We start from the raw sequence: 21,957 nt of genomic DNA, 5'->3' as shown, positions 1-21,957 counted from the left end.
TTCTGTCAGTTTTCTACTGTTCAGCAAAGTGATCCAGTCACATACACACATATATACATACACACATATATACATTCTTTTTCTCACATTATCCTCTATCCTGCTCCATCACAAGTAACTAGGTACAGTTCCCAGTGCTATAGGGGATCTCATTGTTTATCCATTACAAATATTACTTCTTAATTATCTGGTTGTCTCTCTCTCTCTCTTTTATTTAAGTATCATTGATTTGCAGTGTTTCTTCCATTTCTGTTGTACAGCATAATGACTTTATCATACACATTTCCTTGTGCTGTACAGTAGGACCCCATTGCCCATCCATTCCAAATGTAACAGCATCTGGTTGTCTCTTGATTCAACTCATAGGTTGATCCACTAGATGTTTTGTTTTGTTTATTTTTCCCCCTTTAGTCTGGAACACCATTCTATGGCTTGACTCTGCCCTCTTCTTTTTCTCTTCCATGCTTTTAGGAAAGAGAATTAGAATTTAGCTAACACTCAACTAACAGTAGTCTGCATGGTGCCATTTCCACAAATCATCCTTCTCTCTCCCAAATCTGAGTATCTTTGTGTTCCACTGCAGTGTTTGGTGTTTGTTGTTTTTCCCTATAGCAGTTTGGGTATTACTGACTCCTATTCTGTTCAGTAAAGTTTGTTATGACCAAATAAAAAACTCTTCTTAGACTTGTGCATAATAATCTGATATTCGTATAAAGTTAGTTTCTTCTACATAAGTTATTTTTGAAATGCCCTTCTGAATTTGCACTGTTACTGAAAAGCAGAGAGAATTCTGACCAAAACAAAAGTCTGGAGTAAAAAATTCTTAGCATGTATTAAAAAAAACAAACAAATAAAGAAATTATACGATAATTCAGGGTTGAACCTGTCATTCTTTGTAAATCAGACTTATATTTGAAAAAAGAAATCCCTCACCCTTTCATGAGTAGAAGTGTTTTGTTGAGCTCTTATTCCATGTATCCTAGGTGATAGAAAGTTGAGGGCAGGTTTCCCTGGGAGGAAAAATATTTACAAACTTTTTGCTTTTTAGGGCTACTCTTGTGACATATGGAGGTTCCCAGGCTAGGGATTGAATCAGAGCTGTAGCTGCCGGCCTACGCCACAGCCACAGCAATGCAGGATCCAAGCTGTGTCTGCAACCAACCCACACCATAGCTCATAGCAACACCAGATCCTTAATCCACTGAGCAAGGCTAGGGATCGAACTCATGTCCTCATGGATGCTAGTCAGGTTTGTTAACCGCTGAGTCAAGACGGGAACTCCCCAGACTTCTTTATTAATATCCCTCATTTTAATTTCCTATACCTCCTTCTGTAGATGTTTCCACAGTAAGGGCAAGGTCAGAGATCATGGAACGTTTCTCTCCCCACCCCCCAAGCTTTCGGTCAGTAGAACAGGGGCTTCAGCAGATGTGCAGCACATCCTTGGGCCCTGGGTCCCCTTGTTTTTGCTTCTTAGCTAGTGTCATTGAGTTTGGGAGAGCCAGGGCATGTGCCCAAGGGCCATCCCACTTTCTGCTGGGCCTGGCTCTGGGGCATAGAGGACAAGTTCCACTGATGCTGGCACTCTGCCCACAGGTTCCCACAGTGACCCGAGCCCCAGGCCAAAGACCCTTCTGCATCCACTGAGTCATCTTTTAGCTTACCCTCTGTCCCTCCCCATTTTCCGGTTCTTTTTCAAAGTCTGGCCACTTGTTAAGGATCTTTGTGCCTATCCCAGCTCAGGCACCAGCTGCAGAGATTCCAGACCTTTTTATGATGATAATTAAAGTGTTTCAAGTTTTTATGGAATTTGTGAGAGGAGATAACAGATGCTTCCATTGCAGATTCCAGTTTTAATCGGCCAAGGATACAGAAACTAATGAGAATGGGAGACTGTGCATGCAGAGAAAGCCCTATTGCCTTGGTGCGGGACCTCTCCTGCACCCTGGTCTATGCTGGGGCTACCCACTTGTGGCAGTGTCTGCGTGGGGTTGGCTGCTGCTGGATATGAATCAAAACTGTATTTTGCTACCATATAGTTGCTCTATATAAGGGACTTATATTTCCATCATGGAAAAATTTACTCTTAACACTCTGGGCCTTTCCATATTTTGCAAGCAACTGGCTCTTGAATCAGATTCATGATTAGAAAGGCCACATCCTCCTCTGGGGGCAGAAAGCAGAGTCATTTCCCAATGGCTCAGAACAATATTTCTGCCTTTAAGTACAGTGATTCTCCAGACTCTGATTTTTTTAATCCTTTATCCTTTAGTTTGGTTGGGAAAAAACATACTATTTCAAATATGTTTCCCAGAAACATCCAAATGCATTTGAAAAATGTTAGGACTGGCATTGTGTGGGGCGTCTTATTTATTTTGCAAATAGACAATGCTTGCTCCTAATGGCCTGAAGAGCCCCTGAAATAATTTTGAAGCCATGTTTGGCAGTGAGGTCTTCAGTGTTTTTGACGTGAATATTAGCAGTCATCCTCTGTGGAGCCTTGATTTTCAGGACATCTCTTATTTGACAGCCTTGTTCAAAAAAAATTTCTCATTCAAAAGCTACTATAATGTAGCTTCATGGAAAGGAATATTTTGCCTGAGCTTTTTACTCATTCTTGTAAAACTGCAAATTAATCCTGATTTTAAAAAGAAAATGTTATGAAAAAAAGTCTGTTTCTTGGTATAGGTGTTTTATTTTTATCAGTAAAGCAGACTCATCAGAATTCCCAGGAGAAACTTGTCAGTGTTGTATTTTCTGCTTGGACCCTTTTCTCCCACCATGGAGTGCATCTTGGAACCCAGGGACCGGTCCTCAGTCAGAGCTACTGCATGAGGCACCAGCTGCAGGAAGGAATGTTTACCTGGGACAGTTGAGACTTGACAACGTCAAGGACCACATGTACTGAGGAAAATCAAGTCTTTCATTCAAAGGACCACTTATCTGGTTACATTTTTTTTTTTTTTTTAGCATAGGTAAGGTGTGTTTCCATATGAAACACTTGCTCAGTTTTTCACAGAATTAGTAACTCTCAATTCCCAGGAAATTTTAAGCTTTTCAAGTAGTTTATACTCCTTTTTAAAAAAATAATTAAGGCAGGCATTATTGTCTGATAGCTTGTTAAGAAAATTAAGCAGTGACACTAATCCCATATTTTAACATTGATATTACAGTCAAGCACCATGGATACAGTATAAAAATATAAATGAAATGTGTCAGCAGACACACAACAGCAAAGAGTATTTGACATTCCAACATCTTGTAAAGCATGAGAGGCAGGGTTTTCAATTCCTTCATGTAGAAAACAGTAATTAGATGCTGTAGTCATAATGAAATCCATAGATACTGACAAAATGTAATGAAAGTATAATTTTATGACTCTTAACTGCGAGCAATAGAAGGCACTTAAATGAGATAAGTTCTAACATTTCTATCTAAAAGGCTACTCTTTCGATCTACATTCTCTGGCCACTTGGAACAAACATGTTGTATAAAACTCAAGATTAACTAGAAGGGCCTCTTGAGGTCTCTTGGCAGGAAGCTGGTCAGCCTGGGGCAACCCCAGCTGTTTGGTGCTGCCCTTCCCCAGTACATTGATAGCCACTGAGGGCTCTGACATGTTTCTCATATGCAGAACAATACTTGTTTCCTTTCCAGATGAAAGGAAAGGTTTCTTGACCATCCTTATCTGTAACTGGCTCGTTTTCATCATGAGATACCATGCATCCTCCCTGTCTTCTTGTCTCACATGGGTGAAGTGGGTCAGTGAAATTATGTAGAGAAGTATCAGAATTTAAGATGTTCTTCTTTCTACATTTTCAGTAAAAAGGAAATGTAATTTCTGTACAATATTATGTAAGTTACAGGTGTACAACATAGTGACTCACAGTTAAAAGGTTATATACTCCATTTATAGTTATTATAAAATATTGGCTACATTTCCTTGCTGCACAATATGTCCTTGTAGCTTAATTTGTAGGAGTTTGTATCTCTTCCTTCCCTACCCCTCTCTTGACCCTCCCCTCTTCCTTCCACCGGTAACCACTGGTTTGTTCTCTTTATCTGTGAGTCTGTTTCTTTTTTGTTATATTCACTAGTTTGTTGTATGTTTTAGATTTCATGTATAAGTGATATCATACACTTAGCATAATGCTTTTTTTTTTTTTTTGATCTTTCCTAGGGTCACATCCTCAGCATATGGAGGTTCCCAGGCTAGGGGTCTAATCGGAGCTGCAGCTGCCGGCCTACACCAGAGCCACAGCAATGCAGGATCTGAGCCGCATCTGCGACCTACATGGCAACACCGGATCCTTAACCCACTGAGTGAGGCCAGGGATCAAACCCACAACCTCATGGTTCCTAGTCATATTCATTAACCACTGAGCCATGAGGGGAATCCGCATAATGCTTTTTTGACTTGAGCATAAAACATTCTTTTATTTTTTTTTCCAGCCATTACTGGGCTGACCTGGCACTCAGAAGCTTTTTCTTAGGGCAGGATGGAGAGATAAGTGAAAACTGTCTTTGTGGGCATCATGAGTTATTGTCCATTTTGTTTATCTCTCTCTGAGTATTAGGAAGGCTTTGTAATTAAGTTTGTCCCCTCTTTCCAATACATTTCTCAGGAATTAGAAGAAAATTAAAAATTTGCAAACCCTTATATTAAACTTTTAACTGTACCTTAAAATCTATTCTCATGTGTCTTTATCATGTATTTAGAGAAAAGAAGAGCATCCTTTGTAGATGCTAAGAAGTAGCTTTTGCCAAGGCTGCGGGTGCCACATGGATTACCTTCAAATGTTATTGGAGGTAACAGGAGGGCTGCAGGTCTCGAGCAGGAAAGGAAGGGGTTGCTGCGCCAGAGCCTCCCAGTCCTTTCTCTGCCCCTCTGGCCACCAGTGGGACCCCACACAACTCTCTTTCAAGCGCAGCACCGGGCACATAGATGCATTTAATTAACACTTGTTAGACTGACAGGTGGGTATTAGCCTGTTTGATCGATAATGGATGTTAAAGACTGAATTTGTCCCCTTTGATTAACTTTATTGAGCCGGCTAGACAGAATCTGTACCATTCCTGCTGCTCTTGTGATGGGCAGTAGAAACCTTTGGGCTGACTTCTCTTCCACTGTTCCTTTGACTAACATTTCAAAAGAAGCTTAGGAAGGTTGCATTTGTTCAATCTCTCAGCCTCTCCCTTTTCCCCTTTCTTTTTCTTGCTTTCCACCTCTCTCTCCCTCTGTCTCCCTCTCTTTCTCTCTGCTGCTCATCTAAGTCATATGACTTTATGGAATCAGAATCACCTGCTCCACCCTGATTTTCTCTCCTTTTCAAGATGACTGCCTCCCTTTGTTGGGAGCAGCATATTAATTTAGATGAGGTAAATGAAAGGAATGATAGCTGATATTGCTGTAGTGCCTTTTATAGTTTATTGAACACTTTCATAAGTAGTATTTTGTTTCGTTTGGTCCATACAGTAACCTAATTTGTTTCCCCTTTATATATGATGAAATAGAACTTCAGAGAGGTTCAACAGTCATGAAAGTTATGGAACTTCCATGTCTTCAAAGTCAGAGCACCTGGCATATCACTTACATGGTGCTGATTTGGCATCATTTTTCCAATTTGAGATCATGGTTTGACTTAGTTTATGGTTTTCTTATTTACCTGGGCTTCCTTCTTGGGAACAGAGAAAAAATTTTAAGTCATTTAGTTAGTCTTTGTTGCTTTGGGTTGCCTTGTCAAGAAAATCTTTGCCTCAGTTTTAGCTATTTTTAACCCATTCAACCACTGTAGTTAAATTTCAAAGATCCTTAAAGGTAGGAATTCCATAGAGTAACATCTTGTGTCCTAAGCTTCCTTCCATTGAAAATATCCCATCCCAGATAATTTTTAAAAATTGTATTACCTTATAATTGAGTGAATGCTTTTCCTCCCCAAACTGTAATTCTTCCAACATTTTTTAAAAAGATTTCTTTGTGTATTTTAGGTTCTCTGCATTTTCATATAAATTTTAAAATCAGCTTGTTGATTTCTAAACACATATACAGCCTGCTGTGAATGATTGAGATTTTTTTTGAATCTTTAACTGCCTCCCCCCCCCCGCCCAATTTTACTGTTACTATCCAAGAAGTCCTAAGAGCATCTGAAATATAAAAGCCCAAGGCAGAGCTTCTGGGCCAGGCATCCAGGAACTCACATGTTCTCTAGCAGCTAATGAGGTTGGAATTGAGTTAGGAAGAGCCCATGTCAGGTCCCATCTCAGCAATGGACACTGCCAGTCCCCTCTAGCTCCACAGTCGAACTCATGTGAACTTTCCTCTCTGCTCTTTATGAAGTAAGTTGCTGACCATTCAGATTAGAAACCAGGCGGTATCTACCTGTTGAGAGTTTCCTACATTAACACAGTAAAACATCTGAGGATGGTTCTCCCACCCCAGTCCCTTTCACCTACCTCCTGAACAAGACCCCCACCTCTGAGGTGAGCTAATGACTCAGAAAATAATTTGATTTTTTTTTTCTTCTCAGCATCTTCTGTAGCTGATTAGTTATCCTTCTACAGAGGTTAAAGTGAATAAGATCTTAAATCTGCTGGGAAACTGCTAACCACCATTTCCCACTGTATTAGATGTTTGTACTTAAAAACCCATGAGAAATAAAATACACGTGAACAAACAGACATGCAGAAAATTAAATACTTGTGACATTTTTATGAGCCTGCATGTGCATTTGTGCTGTAAGAGGAATTATTTCTTCACGAAGCCCCAGGGATTTAGTTTTTTCTGGGTAAAATATTTTTACCTAGCTCTTGTAATTTTACAAAGAAAGCTTTCATTATTTCAAGGCAAATTTAGATGAGTGACTTTTGTGGCTTAAGTTTGGTAAAAGAAGAATTGTTTGTAGTAATTTGTTTGCTCTCATACCTCTAGGGCTTTTTATAAAATGGATACCTTGAAAAAAATGCAATAATAGTATCTCACAGGTTATTAATTTATAGAAATTAAGGAGAAATAATAAAGTTGAGAAGGCATAGGCTTGTTGAATATACATGGAAATGTGCTTTTTGGCCTATTCTTTGGATAAGTTTCTTAGCTTTTTTCTTCAACTCTCCAGCCTTGCTGAATAAATGATGGATATACCTATGAGCCTCTACATTTACTGTCGTATTGGGATTTGCACCCTTTATTAACATCCTTATGCAGATGGAGAGCTCGCTTAGGGGTTTTCCCAAGACAGCATCTCTGCCAAAGACTCATCAGATGGTGGCTGACCCTCCTTCAGGGTTTGAAAGCAGATCAGCCTTGCCAGGGCAGATAAGAGAAGACGCATCTTGCAAAGCATAGAAATCTTCCTTCCTTTACCACATAGGGCTCCTCCTCCCTGAGCCACCACTTTTGAGGTCCTATGTAAACTAAGCGCTCTCTGCTCTCTGTCAAAAACTCGCTGGGGAGAAATAATATTAGAGAATGTAGGACATATTCCATTCTCAGTCCTTAAGTTAGATTCCTGTTTTGGTTGAAGTCACCCTCAGATTACCCATTTTAGCCTCTGTAACTTCACCCTTCATAGAGATGGTTTCACTGAATTTCGTTTCACTACTGTGTCCATTTATTTATTGACAGTTTATGCAAGTACCATATATAAACAACATCGTGGTGATTTTCATAAGGCTGTTGTTAAAAGGTTGAGTGCTGTGCCTTTAAATATTCCTGGTGATAAAATCTTTTTTACAATTTAGTATCAAGAAAAATTTGTCTTTTAGAGCATGAGGGGGAAAATTGCAGTTTTCTGTAACTAAATTCTAGCCAGAATTTAATAATCCAATCAGTTTTGCTCATAGGCCAAGGTAACATTAGCAGTTTCTGTGATTCTGTCCACAATAGAAATCCTATTGCCATTGTAGCAGATATCTCAAAATATTACTTATGCCCCTCATAACTTTGAAATTAGGGTATCAATGGTTGTTAGATCTGCCACTAGGTGTTTGTATTTAATGCATTGTTGAAGTATGGGTATTACACCACAAATTGTTTTTCGAATATTATTTCAGTATAATTGGGGGGGTAGAAATCTTCTGTTTTATTTTATGCATTTATAAACATTGTTATGAGTAGGGATCCACAGACTCACAGATTAACCAAGGGAGTTCCTGGCACCAAACACTCCTCTCTCACTGGCCTCTCAGGCATGTCTGCTTGTGGGCTTCCTGGTTCCTCAGGCCTGGTTCAGATGTTCAGAAGGCTGTCATGATTCATTATTAAAGGAATACAGTTGACTCTTGAACAACACGGGTTTGAATTCACTTATACATGGATTTTTTTTCCAATAAACATAGTACCTGTATTTTCATTTTCTAGATTTTTAAATTAACTAAGTGTAGAAAAAAATTTGTTTTTGATTAGAGATCACAATATGTGGAATCAAGAGTCCTGATTCTATCCAGACTGTTTCAGCTTCCTTTCCTTAGGTGAGTCATTAATTCCTTTGTTTTTGAGGCATAGAGAGCAGTTTGCAGATTTTTGATTGTGCAGGAGGTCAGTGCCCCTAACCCCAGCATCATTAGTTCAGGTGTCAATTGCATATAATGGAAAGTGCAGGGAAGTACGTAAAGAACCAAGTAGATAAAATGTCATTACCTAGACTTATATGCAGTTTAGTTTATATTTAGCAGCTAACAGTTTAGTATATATTTTTCTTAGTACAGTTGACCCTCGAACAACATGGATTTATTTATTTATTTATTTTATTATTTTATTTTATTTTTTTTGGTCTTTTTGCTATTTCTTGGTCTTGGGCCGCTCCCGCAGCATATGGAGATTTCCAGGCTAGGGGTCCAATCGGAGCTGTAGCCACCGGCCTACACCAGAGCCACAGCAACGCGGGATCCGAGCCGTGTCTGCAACCTACACCACAGCTCATGGCAACGCTGGATCGTTAACCCACTGAGAAAGGGCAGGGATCGAACCCGCAACCTCATGGTTCCTAGTCGGATTCGTTAACCACTGCGCCACGACGGGAACTCCTGGATTTAAACTGTGTGAGTCCACTTATACATAGATTATTTTTCGATGAACACATACTGTAGCACTACACAATCTCTGATTGGTTGAATCCATGGATGTGGAGGGCCAACTGTAGAGTTATATGTGGGTCTTTGACTGTGTGAGGGTGGGGAGATTGGTGCCCCTAACCTGTGTGTTGTTCAAAGATCACTGTTTTCTTTTTTCTTACTTGTGTGTGTGGCAAAACTTGGTGGCTTAAAACAATGACAACTGTTTAGCGGCTGGTTCTCTAGGTCATCAGTAGGGAAGGCTGGGCTCAGCTGGGTTGTTCTTCTGTTTCAGGCTTGTTGTCTCATTGATCTGTGGTCAGTTGCAGAACAACTTGCCTTCTTTCGGCTTCTCATATGTCCATGGCCTCAGCTCTGGTCAGTGTGGTCTTTTGTCTGCCAACAGGATGACTTGTATTTGTTCACACGACAGAGTCTGGGGCCCCAAGGAAGACATCAGAAGTGTGCAAGAGGCTTTGAATTTGCATGCCGTTGCTTCTGCTGTATTCTTTTGGCCAGAGCAGACTAAGCCACAAGGCTAGCCCAGAACAGACTCCAGCCCTAGGTGCGAGGAGCTGCAGAGTCATATTTTGAAGGATATATAAACAGGAAGGAGTGAAGCTTTATGGGTAGTTTAGCAATTTTCTGCAGTGTGTTATGCATATACATATAGAAAAACTGAGAGTATATGCAGCTACATATTCTGCATTTTTCATCTCCAGATAGGCTTCAAATCCAAGCTGCTAATTTAACCCTGTGATTACACTGGGGGGGGGGGATTAAATGAAGTGCCTCAAAAGCTATGTAGAACAGAGGAGGTTCTTAATAAATACACTAGAAAAGAAGGAAAAGGAACATAACTTCTTTAGGCAACTGCCTGAATTCCATTCACCTCACTTCTTGGTTGATTTTATCTCTCCTCTGGTTTCTTTCCATGTCTTCGGGTGATGATATGGAGGTACTGGTGATGGGAGAGCACCTGCTTCTGTGCCCCTCTTCGGCCTCTCACCTGCTCTTACGTCTTGGAAAAGGCACCCTTTGGACCTCAGTTACTTCGCCTGTTTAATGAAAATAACAACTACTTCACAGAGTTATTGGGAGAGTTTAATTTAACTCATGTATATTGACATGTGTTGGTAACATATCTGTTTTCTGTGTCTCAGAGACTCTGATGGTCCATAACGTTTTCTTAGTTAACATTTTTTTTCCACAGCCCCAGAATTTTGGTTCTTGGTTTTTTTGTTGTTGTTTTGTTTTTTTGCTTTTTATGGCCACACCACACCTATGGCATATGGAAGTTCCCAGGCTAGGGGTTGAATCAGAGCTGTAGCCCCTGGCTTATGTCACAACACAGCAACACCAGATCTGAGTTACATCAGTCACCTATACCAGAGCATTTGGCAACGCTGGATCCTCAACCCACTGAGCGAGGCCAGGGATCGAACCTGCATCCTCACATTTACTAGTCAGATTTGTTTCTGCTGAGCCACGAGAGGAATTCTGGTTCTAGGTTTTCTTTAAAAGAAGTTGTGTGTTTTTCTTAAATCAGTTTGTTCATTCTACTTAGGGCATGTTAAATAAAATTTGACTTTCATGACCTTATTAGTCTATGCACTAATCTTCAAAGACCCTAGCCATTTCTATAATTGGATGGAGTCCCTTGCATAATGTCTGTCTTCTCTGATCAGAAATGACATTCTTAACATAATAGATGTTTAGGTTTTCTGACAGGAAGTATTTCTGAGGATGTATAATTGGTTATGGGGTATGCTTGTCAATAAATTTTTCCTGCAAAAATAAATCAGAAATCATATTAAATGGCATTATGAAAAAATCTTTAGTATCCCCTGTGAAATGGTCATGCTTGAGGATTCAGAAAATTTTTTATTTAGATGAAGTCTGTATATTTAATTTGCATGCTGGTCATCTTCCCACCCAGCCAGTTTGAATAAATTTCACATCCTAGCAAGAAGAAAATGGTTGTGGTCTAGAGTCAACCTTTTCTCTGTCGAGTCTGTATCACTTCCTTTCCCTTGCTTAGCTGCTTCCACTTTCCAAACCCTCTGAATTTCACCATTAACCTTCTTTATTTCTTTCCCCTACCCACTTACATGCCTACCCAGAGGAACTTCTTCCTAAAACTTCCCTTTGTTTCTCTTTGCCCTTTTCTGGACAGTGAATGATTAAAATCACTTATCTGCCACTTTAAAAAGTGTGTCTGTTCCCATCCTCACAGTTATTTTTTTCTGTTCACTTATTTTTTCATTCATTCATTCATTTATTGTTTATCTGGTAGCAACAGTGTTGTAGGCATTGTACTGGGTGCCATGCATTAGAAGACAAATAGGTCCTAACTGACCCATGGACTTTGCCCTGTTATGGGGGGGATAGTCAGCTAAAGTGACATTTGACAGAGCCATAAGAAATGTGTAAACAAAGATTTTGGGAGCCTTGAGGTTGGGGGAAGAACATATTATTTATGCCTTCCTTTCTAAGGACCCTCATTTGACAAGAACTGGAGTTAGAAACGGGATGAGGTAAAATGCAGGCATTGGATTGAGCCTTGTCATGTGAAACCAGGGTGTGGCACAGTGGGACATGACAATTACTGGTGTACAACAGGGAAGAATGGTTTGTTAACCTGGGGCTAGGGTCTCAAGTATATTCTCCACTTCCTAAAGTGAAGCAGTAACAGTTGCTGAGAACCAACTGCCTATGAGTCTAGTCATTTTATGTACTTCATCCTATTTTATAGGAAGCCTTTAATGTGAGTATTATTGTCCTTTCTACAGATGAGCAAGCTGAGGCTGATAAAGTTAAAGTAACATCCCCAAGATCACATAACTAGTAAGAAGCTGAGCTTACAATTCAAATCCAAAACATCATTTCCTTAGAGGGTGAATTCCAATTTTAATGAAATATGCACAAAGAAACTGATATCCTAGTAAAATGTAGTACTTATAATTTTGACTGTGACTGTTTTTAAAGCAGTTTGACAGAGAGGGACAGCATTTGAAAAAAAGAGCTGCCAACATGAAGCCCTTTTTGACCCTAAACCAGGTCACTCGGGACCACTGTATTTGGCCACACAGGTTGTGAATTTCACCTCCTAGAGTTAGTTGTAACTGGTACCATCTTAAGCAGCAGTCATGGGCCCAATTTTGGAGTCACAGAACTCTGCAGACTGTGCCTTCACTCGAATTTATTATTACACTTAAGTTGTTCTCTTACTTTGAAAGGTTAGATATATTTAAAGGGGTTGGGCAAAAAAAATGAAGTAGGAAACTATTTTGGCGTATGTGAGATACCATGGCCTGGCTGCTAAAGATGTCTACTTCAAGTGTAGTTCATTTAAATCACTACAGGCTTCTTGCTGTAGTCCTTTGTAAATATGCTTCCACACCTAACTACACTGAAAGGCACAGAAAAATTTCCCAACCAACCTAGAAATTGGTGGGGATGATTTGAAGGTAGAAAATACCCTCTTGTTTTGCTAGGTATGTGAGACACTAGATAGCAGAGCTTGCTGTACAAGTAGGAGACCCTTGGGGACATGTTTGGAGGGGAGCATTCTGTCTTAAGCATGAGAGTCTCTGTCCACAGTTCCATATACCAGGCCTCCTCTCCCTCCTGGACTGTTGCAAGAAGATCCCCCAGGCCCTTCTCCACCTGTAACCACACAGGCCTGGATCATGTTTCTTTTATACTGAAACCTCTCAGTGGCTTCCTTAGGACCACAGGATAATATCCAGACTCCTTAGGATGGTGTAAGAACTCCCCCCTTCCCCCCATGGCCTGACTTCTGGGCCCCTGGCCATTTCTCAAGTCTTCTTCTTCCTTCCTACTTCCCCCCTTCCCCACAACAGCAGGATCTCTCAAAGTTCCCACAACAGAATGGGCTGTTTGCTGTTCTAGGCTTTTGCTCAGGCCCTTTACTTGATGCTTCTATGGCCTCCTCCTCTGATTCTGCCTGTGGTTATGAAGACCTGCTCTAGGTGGCATGCTAGAATACTGTCAGTCTTGTATCTTGCCACCTGGAAGGTGACTTGATGGCATACCTGTGTGGGCCTGTTCCAGGGAACTGAAGTTGAGTCTTAGTGAGTTTTCTTGAGTCCCTGGAGCCAGGATTGGTGCTTGGTGCCCACTGGCTAGCAACACATGACTGTGGAAGAAATTAGAAAGTTAGTGAGTCTCTTGGTTTGTCTTCATTGGTTTCCAGAAGGAAAAGATAAAGCCCTGCATTTTATCTGTCTCTTACAAGTGTATTTTAGCCTTTTTTGAAATTCAGGGAAAAAAGAAGTTAGGGCTAATTAAACCAAGATTCTGAATTGATGAGACCCTTTATTTCCCAGTAATGTTACAAATATCCTGCCAGGAAATACTGGGGTTTAATGAATCTTGGCTTTCTATAGGTTATGGATGACATGTCAGTCTGATGTTGGTATCTAGGGGATTGTGAGACCGTGTCTCCTAGGGTCCCATATAGCATAGGTTCTGGACCTTCCTAAGTGCTTGATTCAGGGCTTCCCTTGTGAGTCAGAGCTTGTGGCATCAAAAGAATCAGGTCAGTGAATGAGACCTGGCATTTGGGACTTAAGGGGACCCAGTGCCTGAGTGCAGACTTCCCCCTAAGATGTTGACTGCCATCTCCACTTGGCAGGAATGGGGTTGGGGTTTGTATGAGTTCCTGACACGGGAGCAACAGCCTGATTCTGAAAAACAAAACAAAGAAACAAACAGAAACACCCAAATTTAAGCAAAGTAGCATTTCTGGGAGTAGTTACTATGAGTCTGGTACTCTGCCAAGCATTTTCCTCAGGCCTTTATCCTGAAGTCTTTTGCTTCCATAGCATAACATATGTACTCTGAGACTTAGTCCATGGTTTTACATGGTTATACATATGTACATGTGTATCTGTGTATGATAATGTGTGTGTATGCATATAATACATGCATATAATTCCTTGCTCTGTCTTCTGAAAGGGTCGAGAAGCAAAGATGTCCTTGTAGTAATAAGCACACCTAGGCACCTGGATCTTATTCTCTAATATCACTGCCCTCTAAAATGAACCACGCTCTTGAGGGAAATGCTAATTCCAGTGCTGAGGCATGATGATCTTAGGGTATCTTGTTAGGCCAGAAAGTAAGGAGCTGCTGAAAACTAAAAAAGATATCTTAAAGGGCACAAGAAACAGATTGAAGAGGCTTCTGTTGGCCAATTGTGGGATAATCTGAACACTAAAATAATTAATTATAGTATGAATTATAAACAGTTGGGGAGGGGAAATTAATAATTCCATACTGAAGATGGGTGGGTGGATGGATGGATGGATGGATGGGTGGGTGGGTGGATGGATGGATGGATGGATGTGGAGGGAGTGCTGGGCAGGAAACATCAGCACATTATCACCGTCATAGTAAAATCAGATCAAGCAAGACTTATCAGTGGATGCCAAATATAAGCAAAAATGTATAGGATCATTTGCATGGTGTTAAAGTTTCTCCCACAGATTGCTTATTAGTTGGATAGGAAAAATAATAATTTCAGAATAGGGAAATTGGACTACTTTTTGACCAGGATCAAAATTAATATCACCATTGAAAGTCAGACAGACATGTGCCTCCTGATGTTATATCCTGAGAAGAATACAACATGTGATATTCTGGCCAGGAATGTATAAGCTGAATCTAATTGTGAAGAAACATCAAACAGATGCTCTATTGAAGGAATAGGGGGAGGGAGAGCTTTATCCTTCAAAAGTATCAAGGTCATAAAAGACAAAGGAAAGCTGTGAAAATGTTCCAAATTAAAGGAGGTTAGAGACTTGGCAACTAAATGCAATACCTGACTCAAACTGGATCCTGTACATAAAGGATGTATATAAAGAATGGACGGGAAGATCTTTATTGGCTCACTTGACAAAATTTGAATGTGCATTTAAGTGTGGTATCCATGTTAAATTTACTAAAGCTAGTAACTGTACCATGGTTATGTAAAGGAAAACCCCTGTTTGTAACAAATATATACTGAATTTTTTTTTTTTTTTTTTTTTTTTTTTTGCTTTCCAGGGCTGTACCTGCGGCATATGGAAATTCCCAGGCTAGAAGTCAAACCCGAGCCACAGCTGCTGGCCTACACCAGAGCCATAGCAACTTGGGATCTGAGACATGTCTATGATGTACACCACAGCTCACGTCAACGCCAGATCCTTAACTCATTGAGCAAGGCCAGGGAACAAACCTGCAACTCATGGTTACTAGTCAGATTTGTTTACCCTCTGCCACAATGGGAACTCCTATACTGATGTATTTAGGTGTAAAAGCTAAAGCTATGATATATGTAGCTTATTCTCAAATGGTTTAGAGTGCTCAAGCACACACATGCACACAATTTTATATATGTATATAATAATATATATATATACACACACACATATACAATAAAGAGAGAATATACAAAAAGAGGAAACAGTAAAATGCTACTAGCAATAAATAACAATTAACGAATCTGAGTAAAGAGTCAAAGAGTATATGTATGTTTTTGTATTATTCATATTCTTGCAACTTCTAAGTTTGAAGTTATTCTCCAACAAGAAGTTTAAAAGTGAGAAGTACATATCATGACCAAATCAATGATGGTTTTCTAAAAAAAGATTTATTTTCTGTCCTTCCTCCTTTTTCTTTTCTCTCCTCCTCTGCCCCTTCCTTAGAAGTCCAAAGCTGGCGAGAAGGGCATCTCTGTGGGCCAGACAGTCATCACAAAGCATCGGAACACTCGGTACTACAGCTGCAGGGTGATCGCCGTGACCTCGCAGACCTTCTATGAAGTTGTGTTTGATGATGGCTCCTTCAGTAGAGACACGTTCCCTGAGGACATCGTGGTGAGTGAGGTCCTGAGGCACCTGCTCCCCAGTTTACTTTTTTGTACAACTAAACTGGCTGAACCTCTCACTATCTTTCTTTTGTCTTTTGGACACTGCACTTAATATTTGAGTCAGATGTTCTGTTTTCCCATCACCAAGAAGTATTGTTTTCTAGGAGATTGCTTAGCCTTCATTACTCCAAATAATAGGTGAACTTAGACTTACCTTCCCCAATTCTTTTAGCTAAAGTGTATGTGGCCAGAAACACAAAATGTGAATTCACCTTTTCTTTGCTCTTAAAAAGTGTTTGTGTATTTGAATTCCTTTATTACCTCGTTTTCTTTATGCTTAACTGGAGAATATGGCTTCTATTAATCTGACCTGACAGTGACATCTGTGATCTGACAGAAACATCTGTGGATGTTTCATATGGGAGTTAACAAAAATCACACAAGAAAGAGGCTCTGACTTTTACTGAGTTTCATAACCATGTCTGGAATGGGACATGTCCATGCCTGCCTGCCTGACCATCTGTCTGCCTCCTTCCCCTGTCCTTTCAGGGAACACCTTGGGGCATGTTCAGTGGAACTAGTGAATGTGTCTCAAGGACTGGCTTTTGAGCAGGATGTGTCACAAGAAAAACCCTTTCAGCAGAAAGTTTTTCAAAACCTCAATCAAATCCAATAATTGGGAGTTCCTGTTGTGGCTCAGTGGTTAACGAATCCGACTAGGAACCATGAGGTTACGGGTTCGATCCCTGGCCTTGCTCAGTGGGTTAAGGATCCGTCATTGCCGTGAGCTGTCGTGTAGGTCACGGACACGGCTTGGATCCCGAGCTGCTATGGCAGTAGTGTAGGCTTGGCAGCTACAGCTCCAATTAGACCCCTAGCCTGGGAACCTCTACATGCTGCAGGTGCGGCCCTAGAAAAGGCCAAAAGACAAAAACCAAAAAAAAAAAAAAAATCCAATAATTGACCAGGGTTAGTCTTCTGGTCAACGTGTTATCACTTCTATATTTAAGGAAAGTATCCATTTGGAGAGTTGGGCCTCAATAATGTAGTTGTAACTTCTGCCTTGCCCCAGGTCTGTTGAGGCTTTGTTTGTATTGGAAAAGTATCTTTTTTTTTTCTGTCTTTTTTGTCTTTTTTGTTGTTGTTGTTATTGTTGTTGTTGTTGTTGTTGCTATTTCTTGGGCCGCTCCCGCGGCATATGGAGGTTCCCAGGCTAGGGGTTGAATCGGAGCTGTAGCCACCGGCCTACGCCAGAGCCACAGCAACGTGGGATCCGAGCCACGTCTGCAACCTACACCACAGCTCACGGCAACGCCAGATCCTTAACCCACTGAGCAAGGGCAGGGACCGAACCCGCAACCTCATGGTTCCTAGTCGGATTCGTTAACCACTGCGCCACGACGGGAACTCCGAAAAGTATCTTTTAATGACTCTTTAAGAGTAATAATTATGCATTATAAATGACTGATAATTAAATCTAAGCTTGTGAGATCGCTCATAAATATTTCTAGAATTTTGGTCTCCTGGGGCCGAAGAATCATTGACTCAGTCAGCTTTGTAGTGCCTACTTCTCTCTATCTTCAAGAGGAACAAGTATATAAACAAAAGTTACCTTATTTGCAAGATTTTAAAGAAAGTGAATTTAAACAAATTAAAAATCCCAGGATATTTGCAAGATTTTAAAGCAAGTGAATTTAAACAAATTAAAAATCCTAGGACTTGATCATACAGCAAAAGGGAAGGGGGGGTGCGGATTGTGTTTCTTTGCAGAAATCCAATCTGGCTTTGCTTATTTACTGCACTGCCATTGCTTTCATGAGCAGCAGCCTTAAGGTAACATGCTCCCCTTATTAGACTGGGTTGTCCCTTCAGCCAGTCCTCAGTCCCTGAGTACCTGCTGAGTGCCGAGCATCACACTGGGTGCTGCAAAGATAGTAAGAAAGAAGGTGTGTGTTTTTTGCTTAGTCTGGGGCAAGCAGGCTGGTAAATGGGTGCTTTCTAGATAGTGCAAGAAATGCCAAAAGTGGGTCAGCAACAACCTGACACTTGTTGGGTCCAAGAGCCTGATTCAGAAGTTCCACAGGGTCAGTAGGGCTGACACAGATAGATGTGCACCACGTGCCAGGACCACATCACCAGCTTGATGTGCATGAGCCTCATAACCTTACATGCTAGTTACTACTGTTTTCCATATTTTTTTGCTCAAGAAACTGAGGTACAAAGAAATAACTTTCTCAAGGTGACACACAGCTAGGAAGTGTCAGAAAGAGTATTCAGTCCTGGGGTTTGGCTCTAGAGCCTCTGTTCATAACCCTGGGAAGAAAAGACATTTAAAAGCAGGAGGGGAGGGTGTGGGAGGGCGAGAAAGGCAGGGAAACACATAGGGGACTGAGGCCCCGGCGCTTGCCAGCACTGCCCCCCCCCCGGGGGGGGGTGAGACACTTATTTCTGAATCAGCCTTCTTTTGTGCAAGCTGTGAACGCTGAGCCTGTGAAAGAGAGGTAACTTGGGTGGGGAACCTGGTGGGGACAGGACAGATGACTCCTGAAAGTTAGTCCCCAAACCTGAGCAAATAATTGGGTCTTTCTCCATGATAGTATTTAATGAATCAAATTCCCTTTCACTTCACAAGCCTCCACACACCCAGCTGGTTTTAAGCTTTCTTGGGGTGTCCTCAGCTTGTGCATTGGAAAAGAGGGGCTGTGGTCCTGGGAGGTTTTTGAAACTCCACAGACCTTTCCTTCTACACCTTTGGTTCCCACTCTCTTTGAACCCAAACACGTTTGATTTGAAGTGTTTGCTGGCCTTGTGAGAACAAGTCTCTAAAATTTATAAGGTTGTTCAGGAACACCTTGGCATTTAAATCAACAAGAATGAAAAAGCAAAATTCTTTACAGCCTGATGAGCTGTTACTTGACATATTTGATAAGGGCTTGAGGTTTAACAGTGGGGTATGTTTGTGTGTCTGTGTATGTGCTCACAGCTCTAGCCTTGGAGGAGGGCAGCACCACCGTGGCACGAGTTAACATAAGTTGGAGAGAGGGCATCTATATGAATTTGTGTGAATGATAATTTTTTCAGGGAAGCAAATTATAGTCACCCTTATGCAGCCATTCTCTCTTTCATCCAGCCTTTTCTCCCTCTATACTCTCCACCACCCTTTCCCATCTGGTACATTTTCAGTTACTTGTTCCAGACCTCTTAGACCAAGAAAGAGGGAATATTTAAGTCATGTTGTATTTTAAAATTTCACATACTTCCCGATAATACCACCACGTGTTGGCAGCGGTGGTTTCTTCCTCTTTGTTCTCCTGGTGCTGAATGGGACATCCCCCGCTTTCCTTCTTTGGTGACTTTAGACAGAAGGTTTTATTTTTCCTAATAAGACTGTATCAGCCACAGTTTTTCAGAGAACTAGAACCAATAAGAGGAGTGTGTGTGTTTAATATATTACAAGTAAATATATAATATGCATTTACATATATGATTTATTATAAGGAACTGGCTCATGTGATTGTGGAAGCTCAGCAGTCCCAAGACCTGCAGTCAGCAGACAGGAGACCCATAGTAGCAGATGGCATAATTCTAGTCCAAGGGCCAACGGGCTCCAGACCCTGGAAGAGCTTCAAGTTCAAAGTCGGGGAAAAGCTAAGTCCCATCTCAAGCCAGTCAGGCAGCAGGAATTACCCCTTATTTAGGAAATGGTCAGCCTTTTTGTTTTCTTCAGGCCTAGCCTTGATTGGATGGGCCGTAGGGAGGGTTGTCCACTTTGTCTGTCAGTTCATGTACTAATGTCATCCAACAACACTCTCCTAGACTCACCCGCAATGATGTCTGACCACATACCAAATATCTGGGCACCTGAGGCCCAGCGAAGTTGACACATAAAATTAACCATCACAAATATATTGCCTTGGGCATTTTAAGAGACTGCTTATTACCTTGTGGTGGCAGAATGTTATTTTCTCTTCTGTAAAACATCCATGCTGTTTTGTTTGGTCTGGAGCACTCCGCACATCCACTCCATTAGCTCTGTGCTTTGTCCTGGTCATCATCTAGCTTCCTAAAAAGTGAAGGCATAGATTTTATAAAGCAAGCTTTTAACATTTTAAGAATTATCAGGGATTGGTTGGGGTCTCTGTTTCTCACTGAAATTGATGAAAACTATGCAATTAAATGCCTTTGTAGTATATCAACTAGACTTCACTTTGATACAGGGAAATTTGATGTTATATTTCAAGGCATAATGTATGTATATAATTAGGTATGTTATGGATATGTTCTTATATAAATTGTGCTTATTCCTATGTGCGATATAACGTAAGTACATTTATATCACCATTTTTCAGTCCAGGTGGGTTAATTCTTATGATCATCCTACTTCCAATTTTGATATTCATCAACGTCAGAACTGTTTTCTGGGAGATGGGAGCCCTGCTTGGTACCCTAATGGGGAACATGATGAGAAGATGTGACCAGATATGTCTCTGTCTCAGCATCTTGCACATTGTAGCAGAATGATTATTTGGTGGAAACACTAAATGTATTCCACATCCCTCAGAGAAATCTTGTTTTCATTAGATGATATACCTGTGCTGTCTGAAACTGGGGGTAGAAAATGATTTTTTTTCTTTTCTGTTTGCCTGAAAACTGTCTAATCCACACAATGTGCTTATCAGCTGTGTGTGCCCCTGGGAAGGCTCTTTCATCAAATTCAACGCAACATCAGCGTGACTGGCTAGTGAAGAACCAGTTTCTCTAAGCTGTGGTACTTGCCAACTAGAACTGCTGTAAGGGTACAGCACAATTTCAGTTTTTTAACTATGAAAATAAAATTTAGAATGTCAAGTTTAATTATTCCCAAATATATATTATTATTTACATATAATATAAATATAGACTTTTATGAAACTGATGCTTCAGGAAAGAAATGCATTCTTTTATTTATAGTGTCACTGATTATAATCACTTTATAACCCAAAAGAAGAGAAACCTTTAATGCAGGCTGGCCTGTGTTTGAAAGTAAACTTGTTGAGCATTAAAATGCCTTTGTTAGATTGTGTTTGGAGCTGTAGGGAGAAACATTCTTTGGACTACCAGACAATTCCTTTCCAGCCCTAGTACTTTATTTCTGTAATAGCCAGAGAAATGTCCAAAATCTTTTCTCTCAACAGTATACTTGGAGAATGTATGTATCAGCCCAGTTAAACTCAGCAAGCAATCTGTAGCTGTCAGGGGAAGTAATAAAAGATGTATTGCTACATGCTTCCACCTGTCATTCTATGAAATTGCGACACACTTCCTGATGAATTTTTTTTGTCTCCTACTATTTTGATGGGAATGAAAGTTGCCCACTGGAAAGAATTCAACGAGCATGGCAATTCCAGGGCCCTCTTTTAGCTTTTGCTAAAACCTGGGATCCTCTTGCCTGCTCACGATGACACTAGAGTGATGGCTGCTTCCTTTAGTCTGCACTTGGGGCTCATTTTGAGGGTGGAGGATGGTGCAGTGTGATCTGGAGAGTTTTGGGACGAGCACTTAACATTCACCGCTGGGCATGAGAAGAGAAACAGGACCATTTAGAAATTCGACAGCAAGAGTCCATCACTGAAATTTCCACGAGGACTTGCTCCATTTTTCAGCATCCTTTGAAATGTGAAAAAAGCACCAGAACTATACTCTTTAGGATTCTAGGGATGGATTGTCATGGGCCTTTAGTTTTTGTGGCTGTACAATGCAAAGTGAAATTCTTGGAGCTATGTTTTTTCTCAGTTATAGGCAAATTGCTTAAACTTTCAAGCCTCAGCTTTTTCCCCCACTAGAAAGACAAGAATAATTTATACCTCTTGGGATTATCTAAAGGACTAAATAAGCTAAATGCCTGATACATAGTAGGCACAAAATCAAAATTAGGTAACTAACTTCAGTTTGTAGAACTTTTTTTTCCCCTTTGTCTTCCCCAGTTTAGTTTTTGCTGCCCTTTCCTGGTCCTGATGAAATCAGGTTAGAATATGTGTACTTAGAACTTTGTTCCT

The 21,957-nt window shown here is 40.7% G+C and overlaps 1 protein-coding gene across 1 annotated transcript in view; it reads left to right on the top strand.

The window, feature by feature from the left end:
* KDM4C (lysine demethylase 4C) overlaps positions 1-21,957 on the top strand; it is a 380,713-nt gene that overhangs the window by 320,563 nt on the left and 38,193 nt on the right. The window contains 1 exon segment of the mRNA XM_047767661.1: positions 15,759-15,929. Coding sequence (XP_047623617.1) covers positions 15,759-15,929 — 171 coding nt within the window.

The sequence above is a fragment of the Phacochoerus africanus genome, chromosome 2 (genome assembly GCF_016906955.1).
Source record: "Phacochoerus africanus isolate WHEZ1 chromosome 2, ROS_Pafr_v1, whole genome shotgun sequence".
Lineage (NCBI taxonomy): Eukaryota > Metazoa > Chordata > Mammalia > Artiodactyla > Suidae > Phacochoerus > Phacochoerus africanus.
The sequence above is the reverse complement of the archived record's forward strand: the minus strand, read 5'-3'. Positions and strand labels throughout refer to the sequence as shown.